Here is a 12,630-nt window from a genome sequence, read left to right as displayed (position 1 = left end):
GCTAAGGCCCAAAAGTAGGCCCACTCCTCTTATGGTTTTCAAAACTAACCCATTCCTCTTGTCTCTTTCAATATATTACCTCTTGGTCTTATTGGTCTTAGTGTGATTCCATCAAGTCTTGAGGTGAAAACATGATTTTTACTTTCAAACGAACTTTTAACTTGTTTTCCCTTTTAACATGCTTCACATAAGCTATTCAATTGGTATACAAGACTCTGTAGACCTCTTACGAGGTTATGCTTTTTCAGCTTCGAGATCAATCTCAGGCTTGCATGACCAAGTTTCTTGTGCCATAACCACTGATTTTCGTAGGATACTAGACAATCAACATTTTGATTTTCTAGTTCATTAGGCATTATTTTGTACAAATTATTGCATTTGTTAGTTGTAAACAATATGGATGAATTACTTTGACTATTAGTACATTGATCTTTGTTGAAGGAAACTTCGTAACCACTGTCACATAATTGACTTATGCTCAGTAGGTTATGTGATAATCCTTTAACATACAAGACGCTATTAATGGTGATGGAGGAATTTATACCTATTTTACCTATCCCCATGATTTGTCTTTTCTATCCTCCTCCAAATGTGACTAAGCCTCATTTCTTAGACTTCAGGTCTAGGAACATAGACCTTTTGCCCGTCATCTGTCGCGAGCAGCCATTATCTAGGTACCATGACTGGACACTTCCTTTTTTTGTTGAACAGATCTGCAATAGATATTATTTTAGTCTTTGGTACCCAAATGGATTTGGGTCCATAAATGTTAGTGTTTGAGGTTTTGGAATACACCTTCTTGTGCATGTGATTGCACTTAGGCGTGAAATGCCCATTATATGTAGGATATGCAAATGTACTTGCTTTGTTTTTCGATTCAGAATCAACATACCCAAATCCAGACTTATCATTTTTACTCTTAGAGTATTTCAAGACATTTTCAAGGTTCTTAGTTCCTAGAGTAAACTTTGATAAATCATATTTTAGTATTTCAATTTCTTCAAGTCTTTTTTCTGATTCTTTTGATAGTTTTGCATTTTTATTCTTGAGCAAAAGATTTTCTTCAAGTAGTTCATAGATTCTTTTCTTTTTTTTTTCTTTATATGCAGTAGAGATCTTAGCAGAATTAATTAAAAGCTGATTATATGCATGCTGAAGATCTTTGAAATCAGATTTGCTAACCTCTTCACCATCAGATTCAGTTGATGAGTCTGTGTCTGCCATGAGACATATGTTTGCCTATTCATCATCTTCAGATGATGTCGTATTTAGATCTTCCCAGGTGGCCATCATGGCCTTCTTCTTCTTATGGAGAATTGACTTCTTTTTTTCTTTCTCATTTTCTTTTTCTAACTCTGGACATTTTGTTTTGTAGTGTCCAGGTTTCTTGCATTCATAGCACAGTGGCTGTGCCTTTTCTCTTGGAGTTCTGTTGTATTTTCTCCAACGTGATCCTCCCTTGTTCTTCATCATGGAATATATTTTTCTAGAAAAGAAGGATATCTCATCGTCTGAATCACACGTCTCTTCGTCACAGTTCTCGTCAGACGCTTCTTCTGCCTTTAAGGCTTTTGAAGATGATGATGTAGGTTTCATCTTTTATACACTCAGTGCAATAGACTTTTGTTTTCGTCTTGCTTCATCTTGTTGTAGCTCCATCTCATGGACTTTGAGTAGTCCAACCAGTTCTTCCAATGAGAGCTTTTCAAGATCTTTGGATGCTCTCAGTGCCATGACTTGGGGTCTCCACTTCCTGGGTAGACTACGAAGCAATTTGTCAATATGATCAAAGTTATCATACGTCCTACCTAGAAAAGAGAGTTCATTAATAATAGTTTGAAATCTTCCAAACATAGTTTGGATAGATTCGTTCTCTTCCATCTCGAAGAGTACATACTTACGGACCAACAAGCTTAGCTTGTTGCGTTTTACCTCCAGGGATCCCTCATAAGTTATGGCTAGGGTATCCCACATTTGCTTGGCACTCCTGAAGCTGTGTACTTTGGTGTATTCTTCCTCGGTTAGAGCACACATGAGTGCATTTTTGACTTTGGAGTTTAGCATAAATCTTTGTTTTTGATTTTCATTCCAATGTCCCTTGGGTATTTCCCTCCTAGCATCATCGTGTGGAATGTAATCTCCATGTTCTACAAGTTCCCACATGTCTATGTGACATGCATCAAAGAATGTGATCATTCTTTGTTTCCAGTAGTCGTAGTTGGTTTCTCTAAAGAGAGGTGGGCAATTTACAGTCTGTCCTTCATTTTCCATGATTGTTCCCCTGTAGTGTTAGATGCTCAACCCTAGGGGTCAAGCTCTGATACCAATTGAAGTTAGATGAAAAACACACAAAAGGGGGTTGAATGTGTGTGAACGAAGGATTTTAAAAATGTTTTCTTAGAGGTGCTACTTTCCGTCAGAAAATAATATTTCAAGTGTAAGATAAAAAAAAACTTGCATCCGAAGATCTATCGTTTGTTCAAAAATTGTTTCCTTTGTCAAACAAATATAACTTCGTCAAGATATTGTTTAGAGAATAGATAGTTTTGGATGAAGTTTCTCAGTGTAAAAAAAATCAATATAAGTGAAACTACGTTTCTAAATTAAATAATAGTGCACAGAGTTTTTATACTGGTTCACTCGTTCTAAGCTACGTCTAGTCTCCTTCAACTGAAGGGTTCCTCTAATCACAAATGATTACAAGTATTCTTAACCATTTCTGATTCGTCAACTTCACTTGCTGACCCTAGTATTCTTAAATCACTTTTGGTTGCCCAAGTATTCTCAACCACTCCTGGTTCGTCAACTTCACTTGTTGACGCTAGTATTCTTAAACCATTTCTGGTTCTCCAAGTATTCTTTTGCTAGCCTCTTCAGGTTTTATAGACGATAGATGTTTTGAGTGTATATGTGACTCTCACAGAGAGGATAAAATGGTTTCTACACTCACTAAGGTATTCAACCTTAGTTTTTACAAGAATGTGTTTATAGTGTGTATGTAACTCTCACAAAGAGGATAAGGTAGTTTCTACACTCACTAAGATAAACTATCTTAGTTTTACACAGATATTCAATTTTGAACAAGAAGAGAGGTGATATTGTTTTGATGCTTGTTTTTGCTTATTGCTTGTTGCTTCTCTTTTACTTTTTTCTTCTCAAGTCTTGTTGTTTATAACCTTGTGATAGATCTGCCCGTTATTTGAATTTGAATGTGTCCGTTGAGGTGGAGCTTTCCGTTGGTGCTGATAAACGTCCGTTCATGGCTACACAAATTTTTTCATTTAATGCGTTTGATTTTGCATTAAATATATATATATATATATATATATGTATATATATATATATATATATATATATATATATTCGGTCATCCCTATATATATACAAACATTAACAAATGTATACAACTACAAGGATTGAAAACATATATCCTAGGTGTCAATCAAGCAACTCTATATGCATAGTTGAATTAGAAAATCTCCAACCAGAAACCATTTCCAATTCTCTCACTAAAGGATTTCAACTTTGGACTCTCAGAGCACTATAATAACTCAGATCCACACAATCAAACCTTTTTACTCAGAACAACACACTCTCTTCTAGTCTTTATCTTCAACTTTCAACTCAAAAAACAATGCATAAAGTATAACCATCTCAACTTAACAACTTAGTTCATCTTAATAACTTAGTCAACTCATTTAATATGGAAACATCCATTTAGTCTAAAAACAACTCACAACTCTACAAAATCTTAAATCAACTTAAGTAACACAAAGTAATTCAACACCATTCACCTTGTTGCATCATAAATAACCATTATTTATCAACCCAATCTTATAAACAACATGACTCATCAAATTAATTACAACTTTACAACATGGATCATTTAAAATGATATTTTTTTAAAACAAAACTCACCTCGGGCATGGCATGGCACAATCATCAACATGGACCAAGCCAAAAATGGGTTTTTCGTTGAACGGGCTATGGCTTGCCGAGAAACCAAAGTGCTCAAGATGAACCTTTGCCTAACACAACTTCTCTCATTGGGTGCCTTAGAAATTTTGGGTGTTGGTAGAGATTTCAACTCACTTAGCCAAAATCCTTGGTTCAACGAGCTCACAACACGCGCAAACTAGAACTCAAGTTCACTTGATAACGATTGTTGCTTTTGACACAACTTTAAAGAGTACTTTAAGATAACATATTTTCACTGAGTGACTGATGCATAGTTAGCAAAAATACATTTTCTGGGTTTTTAACGTTCTAAAATCTCAATATTTTGGCCTCAATGTCATTGATTCTCAAGTTTAATTATTGTCGCCACCGGCCCAAACGGGCTTTCGGCATTCGCGAAGGATGGTTGGACTCGTTTAATTATTTAAAAATATGGATTGCTAGAATGACGTATTCTCAAACTGAGACCTTGTCAAACGAGCAATTTTATTAAATGATTCACCAATCCATATTAATCCCAAGCGGGACCCTCCATGGATTAGTGGTTTTCGCAAAAGGAGGGTTCGTGGAGTCGCCACCAATGTTTTACTCAAAACATTGGAAAAAGGGATAAGGCAATTGATTTTATAAATCAACTTTGGCCATTACAACCAGAGTTGGGTAAGGGAGTCGGTTACGCGTGGGGAAGGTGTTAGCACCCCACAACGCCCCTTTCGGGTTCCCTATGACAGATTATTTCTAAAATAACAGTGTAAAATTACTAAATTACCCCTATTTATTCTAAGCAATTATAAATTAACTATCTACATGATGACAGTTTAAATATGCACACAGAAAGCAGTAAAAGGAAGGATTTAAGAAGAAACCTCTTGAAGCGTGCTTTTATATATTGAGTAAAACTGGGAAGCTTTTTGGCGTTCCCTCGCTCTACAAGCTCGCTCGCTCCTTCCTAAAAACTTTTGACTATGGAAATCCGGAGGATTTCCCTTCGACTAGGTTCGAATCTCCAAGCTAAGTGCTCGGAATTCCAGAACTTCGTCGGATCGACTCCCAGAGAGATTTCTAGGGCAGAACACTGCTCAAAAACCCCAGAATACTCAAGGAGGGAGTCAAAACTGAGTATGAAAGTGTGGAATGACGTCCAATTGACGTCATATTTATAGGGAATAGGCGCAATACGGCCTACAGAAGCAATACGGCCGTATTGAAATTTTTGAACTTCAATACGGCCGTATTGAGTTCAATACGGCCGTATTGAAATTCAGAAATTTCAATACGGCCGTATTGAGTTCAATACGGCTGTATTGAAGCTTCAATACGGCCGTATTGATTTCAGTACGGCCGTATTGAAGTTTCTGAAACTTCAATACGCCGTATTGAGTTCACTGCGGCCGTATTGAAGCTTCAATACGGCCGTATTAAGTTCAGTACGGCCGTATTGGGCTTCATTCCCTCCACTTCCTTATTTTGAGCTATTCTAAGACCTCTAGACCTACAGAGAACCCTCCTAGGGCCTTCCAGGAGTCCTTCTGGCTGATCTTCCTTCAGTCTTCGAGAGTCTTCAAGCTTTATTTCCGACCCGGACAATTTTAGGGGTCTACAATTATTCACATGGCTAATTTCATTCGTCTATAATTGTTCCTTTCAAAGTGCACCTCAAGTAGCTCAGGATTTTCAAGATTCTCAATTATACTCGAGCCTCAATTAATTATATCCATTAAGGCTTAATTATTGTTGTTACGGTCAACATTTCACTTTTGTGTCTAGGGGAGTTGCACTTAGACTTGACACTTTCACGCTTAGCACCAAAGGCACAAAGTCAAAACCACCATTTCTTACTAAAGTCCTTAAAATTAGCATGGACACTTCAACACTTAATGTCAAATTTCATAGAATTTTAGTGTCAAATTTTAGTGCGACTTGATGCATTTAGTGCCCAAAAACGGTTTCTTCATTGTGGCTTCAATGCTCAGTGTGGTCATGTCCATGCTTAATGCCAATATCATTGGTCCTCTTTGTAAATCTCGTGCTTAGTATGGACACTTCCATGCTTAGGGATAAAGAAACAAAGTCAACTTTATTCATCACTACTATAGGATACTGTACGGTCCAGGTCGGATTCCGACCAGAGGTCGACGAGGGGCTGGTCGGTCATAGCTAAGCCGACCCCTGTTGATGGAACTAGGTTGAAGATGATTGATAATCTTCAATAGCTCCATGCTTGGACCGAATGTTCTTGAGGTTGACCTTGATATGAAGCTTGAATCTCCATGAAAGAAGCTTCCATGGAGGAGAAGCCCTGGAGAGGGTTCGGTCACTTCTAGTTTGAGGTAGAAGCTTTAGGAACCAAGCCAAAGGTTGAAACCTTTGGTGAGAAACCTTAGAGTAGAAATTCTCTACGGATTTTAGGAGAGACTTTTGGAGAGAAATCTGAAGTTTATTTCTCAAAATGCTCAAAAGTGAGTACAAGTGAAGGAATTACAAATATATAGGGAGAGGTAGCTTCTAGGAGAAGCTAACCTTAACCATGGTTCACTAGGAACCATGGTAAGGTGTAGCTAACCATCCATGGTTTCTAAAACTTGTAGGAGAAGCTATCCTTGACCATGGTTCACTTAAGAACCATGGTAAGGTCAGCCATCCTACCAAGGTTTAGAAACTTGGAGGAGAAGCTTCAAAAGCTCAAGAATGCACATGGAAATTTCGGCCAAAGGGAAATGAAGGAGCTAGGCGGCCTTGGCTTATTTTTCTCCTTTGATTTATTTCAAAAATTATTGATTTGGTTTAGTTAGGTTCAACAAATGATGATGAGTGTAGACCCCTAAAATTGTCCGGGACGGAAATAAAGCTTGAAGACTCTCAAAGACTGAAGGAAGATCAGCCAGAAGGACTCCTGGAAGGCCCTAGGAGGGTTCTCTGTAGGTCTAGAGGTCTTAGGATAGCTCAAAAATAAGGAAGTGGAGGGAATGAAGCCCAATACGGCCGTACTGAACTTAATACGGCCGTATTGAAGCTTCAATACGACCGTAGTGAACTCAATACGGCGTATTGAAGTTTCTGAAACTTCAATACGGTCGTACTGAAGTCAATACGACCGTATTGACACTTCAATACAACCGCAGCGAACTCAATACGGGCGCATTGAAATTTCTGAATTTCAATACGACCGTATTGAACTTCAATACGACCGTATTGAAGTTCAAAAATTTCAATACGGCCGTATTGCCCCTGTAGGCCGTATTGCGCCTATTCCCTATAAATATGACGTCAATTGGACGTCATTCCACACTTTTTCAGATAGTTTCAACCCTCTCCTTGAGTATTCTGGGGTTTTTGAGCAGTGTTCTGCCCTAGAAATCACTCGGAGAGTTGATCCGACGAAGTTCTTGAGCCCCGAGCCATTTTGCTTGAGGATCGAACCTAGTCGAGGGGAAATCTTTTTGATTCCCTTAGTTAAAATTTTGTTCTAGGAGAGCGAGGAGCGGGCTTGTAGAGCGAGGGAACGCCAAAACGCTTCCCAGTTCTTTGCAATATATAAAAGCACGCTTCAAGAGGTTTCCCTTCAATCCTTCCTTTTACTGCTTTCTGTGTGCATATTTAAACTGTCATCATGTAGATAGTCAATTTATAATTGCTTAGAATAAATAGGGGTAATTTAGTAATTTTATACTGTTCTTTTAAAAATAATCTGTCATAGGGAACCCGAAAGGGGCGCCGTGGGGTGCTAACACCTTCCCCACGCGTAACCGACTCCCTTACCCAACTCTGGTTGTAGTGGCCAAAGTTGATTTTTAAATCAATTGCCTTATCCCTTTTTCCAATGTTTTGAGTAAAACATTGGTGGCGACTCCACGAACCCTCCTTTTATGAAAACCACTAATCCATGGAGGGTCCCGCTTGGGATTAATATGGATTAGTGAGCCTTTTAATAAAATTGCTCGTTTGACGAGGTCTCAGTTTGAGAATAAGTCATTCTAGCAATCCACTATTTTTTAAACAAATAAACGAGTCCAACCATCCTTCGTGAATGCCGAAAGCCCGTTTCGGGCCGGTGGCGACAGATGGCGACTCCGCTGGGGAAGCCTCGAGAGTCAGTCCCATTTAGTGACAGATTATTTTTAACAAATAATAGTTAAAATTACTTTATTACCCCTCACTTGTATGATAACATGTTTATCTATTTGGCTTTAATAATTGTTGTATGTTTAATTTTCCGCAATTGTTTGAAATAAAAACTGCACACAAACCTTTGCACACAACAGTTCCCTCTATACCCGGGGGCATGAGTGGTAATCCATAGGGAGTGGATGTTAGTACGGCCGGTTGATGGGTTTATAGGAGCCTATGAGACCGTTGTCGGAAAACATCACTCAAGGTGATAACCATGAACTTGAGTCCGACGGTGCGTTGGAGCTTTCCATCGACCTACGACAAGAGGAATTGGGTCCCTATAATGGGGGCACCTTGGGGGCCTTTGACCAAGTGAGAACAGTTAGATCCTCCTTGAATATGCACTTTTCTGCAGGAGACCCCTACCTCGTAATTTGCTCGTGACTGTTCGTGGATGAGTGAATTGTTTGTGCATTGACTATGTGACATTGTATGAGCATACATTTGCATTTGTTAAACAAACAACATCCCTATTCTATTTAAATAAAAAGAATAAATAGAAATAAAGATCTTCTAATACATGGTGTTAACATCTACCTTCATTTGCATTCATATAGGTAGTTTCCCTTTTCACCCAAAAAAATACAAAAATATATAAAATATTCAAAAGAAAAATATATATTTATCCCAAACCAAGCAATATCATGCATCATATTAGGAAAATCCCGAAAACATGATAATGCTTAGTTCAAATAAACACTATGCATGCATATTCATCTTCATCATCTCATATCATGCATTGTATTGTAGATTATGGAGAGATCTAGGGAGGTGCATGGGCAGTTGAAGAAAGTGGACTTCTTATTGTACCATGCCGAGAGGTTGGATCACCTCTGTACCTTGATGCCACGAGAGGCTCGTTTGGAATTTGAGAAATCCTATGGACGAGTTCTCGACTTGATGAAGATCTGTGTGGATCCAGCCTTTCTGAGAGCCTTGGTCCATTTTTGGAGTCTCGAGCTGCACTGTTTCGAGTTCCCCCAGTTTGACCTAGTTCCTACTCTCGAGGAGTACGAGCTCATGCTACGATGGCCCAAATCAGCTGGGGTCTATATCTTTCATGATAACCATGTGGCCGTGGAGAGAGTTGCCACTCAGGTCAAATTACCATCACGATCGGCTGCCTTAGTGGGGAACGGCAGTATTAAAGGTTGGAAGCTTGCTATGATTGAAGACCACCTTTCTTCCTTGGCTGGTGAGGGAGATTGGTTAGCTTTCAACAAGACTCTAGCGTTAGCTGTATTCGGGATGATCCTTTTCCCCTTTTACGCTAACACAGTGGACCATGCTGCAATGGACGCTTTCTTCGCTTGGGACGTGCACATGAAGAGTCCCGTGCCTGCCATTCTTGCCGACACCTTGCTGTCTGTTCATCTATCACAACAGAAGCAAGGAAAAATCATCCGATGTTGCACCTCCTTGCTGTATGTATGGGGCATTACACACTTCTATGCCTCTAGTCATATGGGGACCTTGCCCGATCCATTGAGGAATTTCTCCAAGATCCCCGTACGCCGCCGATATGCTTCCGAGTGGAAGGAAGAGATGGAACAGTGGAGCATTAATCACTTCACATGGGTTTGCCCTTGGTTCCATCCGAGCCATGTATTGACAAGATGCGGCAGTTATCCAAGCATACCATTGATGGGCCTCAGAGGTTGCATAGCCTACTCGCCTAAATTGGTTATGAGACAACTAATGAGGACCCAAATTGTTCCTACTAAAGAGGAGCTTGGAGGGTTGTGTTTCTCCTATGATTCCGAGCATCAAAGGGATATGCACTCTGTCATAAGAGCGTGGGAGAGACCAACCTATGAGGGAGATCTCGAGCTTGGAAAGCCTCGGGTATCCGCCTCCACCGACTACGAGAAATGGAGGAACGAGAGGGGGGTGTCTCAGCCATCCACTTCTTGTGCAACTACAGCAGCAAGGAAGGTGTTGCAAGAACAAGTCGACGCCTTGACCAAGAAACTGGAAATCCAAGGAGCTCAAATGAGAGCTCTCGAGGAGAAAAACGAAGCATCCAGTTTCCTCATTGATGGTCTTCAAAGGCAATGCAAGAAGAAAGACCACGAGATAGAGCGGCTCAAGGATGAGTGTGCTAACCTCAACGAGGAGACTACTCGGGCATCTAAAATACCAAAGGTTGAACCGGGTAATCAACTCCAAGAAGTCAATGTCAAGATAGCACGCCTTGAAGCCGAGCATGCAAAGCAGGCACAGTTGATCAGGGACATGCAAGAGGACTTGCTATCGACTCGATCCGACGCACAGAAATGGCGGGAAGTCGCTCAACGACAAGCCGCAAACCTTTCCGACTTCCGCAAAAAGGAAAGGGAAGGATTGGCACGAATGGCTAAACTCCAAGAGGAGAAGGATCGAGCCGAAGACGAGCTTAACGAGCTGCAGGCCATGATCAACTATCACATTCAGAAAGCGAAGGAGGCTCAGAAGACTTGTGATGATATGAGCCAAGCCGTCCACTCGCAAGTTGAAGCAATGGCACGCCATGTTGAGGAAGCCGAAGAAGAATGGCAACGACGTATGAACCCGCCTGTGGGCTTCTACCGGCTTTTCTCTTTTTGTAAAAAATTGCTTCAAAGCATTGTATAAAAAGTTGTACACTTTCTTCAATGAATAAAATCGAATTCTTGAGATTTATCGCCTTTGCATCTCATAGTCATTCATTTGCATTTATCTCTCCCGGTAATTTAATAATAAATGTTAATAAAAAGAAAGAAATAATCGATGCGTATGTTCAGAATGGATCGCACGCCATTGGTCATTAAATGCAAACCAACAACTGCGCAAAGCGAACACACGACGACACCGTTGTTGGTAATCAAAACAGACGAAAGGGAAGGTCCGACGCCGTTAAGGATTGTCGCTCCAAGGCCTTTCCCCTACAAAACAAATAAGGCTGTGCCATGGATATACGACATCCGTTCTTCTGCCGATTGCGATATCTCTAACATCGCTGGACTTGGGGGCATGACTAGGAGTGGCAGGATCTACACTCCCGAAGATCTGCACGATAAAGCTCCCAAGAATAAAGGAAAAGAAAAGGAGAAAACCGAGGAAGATAGAGAATCCGAGGAGGAGACTGATGAGTTGTTAAAATTCATCAAACAAAGCGAGTACTCCATCGTGGATCAACTTCACAAGACACCAGCAAAGATCACTTTGTTGTCGTTGATCCTAAGCTCCGAACCGCATCGGCAAGCTCTGTTGAAGGTCTTGAACGAGGCATATGTGTCGCATACCATCTCCCAAGACAAGTTTGAGGGAATTGTTAGCCACATCACGGCTAATGATCACCTCACTTTCACCGATGAAGAAATCCCCGCCGAGGGACCTAATCACAACAAACCCTTGCACATCTCTGTAAAGTGCAAGGAGTACCACATCGCAAAAGTCTTGGTGGATAACGGATCTTCCTTGAATGTGATGCCCAAAAGAACTCTTGATCAAGTGGCAATCAAGGGAGTCCAAATGCGCCCGAGTAACATGATCGTTCGAGCTTTCGACGGTTCTAAAAGAGAAGTGGGGGGAGAAGTCAATCTTCCAATCCAAATTGGACCTACCATCTTCAACGTCGAATTCCAAGTGATGGATATTACTCCTGCATACAGCTGTCTCCTAGGCCGACCTTGGATTCATGATGCGAAAGCTGTACCCTCTACGCTCCACCAAAAAGTCAAATTCATTGTGGGTGACAAACTGGTGACTGTACAAGCTGAAGATGACATACTCATCAGCAAGCCATCCAACATACCTTATGTGGATGCAGCAGAGGAAGCTTTGGAAACCGCCTTCCAAGCATTGGAAATTGCCAATGTTGAAACGTTTCCCCAAGAAATGAAGAAGGTAGCCCATATGCTCACAAAGAACGGATACTTGCCAGGACAAGGATTGGGCAAGTACTCCCAAGGAATCCCGGAGCTACCTATTATCAAGGACAATCCGGGGAAACAAGGGTTAGGATACAACCCTGTTAAAGATCAAAGAACGAAGAGGAATCAAGATCCTTCTCAACGTTCTTTAAGCCAGATCTTTAAGAAGGCTGGTTCACAAACATCAAGGCCAATTGTCGTCATCAAGTGTCCTTTTCCTTCTAATAGGGATGTGTAAATTCAGTGACTATTAGAGATCACTCCTCGGGGACAGCCCGACCCCCGAGCCTCGATAGGGCACATGTTTCCATCATGATTATAATAAAATCATTCTTCATTAATTTCTTATTGATTCTTTTCTTGCTTACAATAAAGTTCTAGACCACATTATTTAACCCTGTTTGAACGAACATAAGTGAGGTTAAAATCGTCTTAATAATCAATAAACCCGCATCATTTTTATGTGGAAATGTGCATGACAGCTTGGAGCACTTTTTCTTGGCATCAATAAATGCCATCATGGATAAAGAAATCCTAAAGATAATAAGCTCGGCAGGAAACCCAAAAGGGGACTGCGCAAAATAAGAGCAAAAGACCCGCTAGGAATCCC

At 40.5% G+C, this 12,630-nt stretch overlaps 1 protein-coding gene across 1 annotated transcript; it reads right to left on the bottom strand.

Annotated features, from left to right (window-relative positions):
* Positions 1-1,599: 1,599 nt before the first annotated feature.
* LOC145957969 (uncharacterized) lies at positions 1,600-2,271 on the bottom strand. The gene has a single exon (XM_083074414.1). The coding sequence runs from the start codon at positions 2,269-2,271 to the stop codon at positions 1,600-1,602; it is 672 nt and encodes a 223-aa protein (XP_082930540.1).
* Positions 2,272-12,630: the final 10,359 nt, after the last annotated feature.

Source organism: Cajanus cajan, chromosome 5 (assembly GCF_000230855.2).
Source record: "Cajanus cajan strain Asha chromosome 5, NIPB_CcT2T_4, whole genome shotgun sequence".
Lineage (NCBI taxonomy): Eukaryota > Viridiplantae > Streptophyta > Magnoliopsida > Fabales > Fabaceae > Cajanus > Cajanus cajan.
Note: the sequence above shows the minus strand (reverse complement) of the source record. Positions and strands in the feature narration are given on the sequence as shown.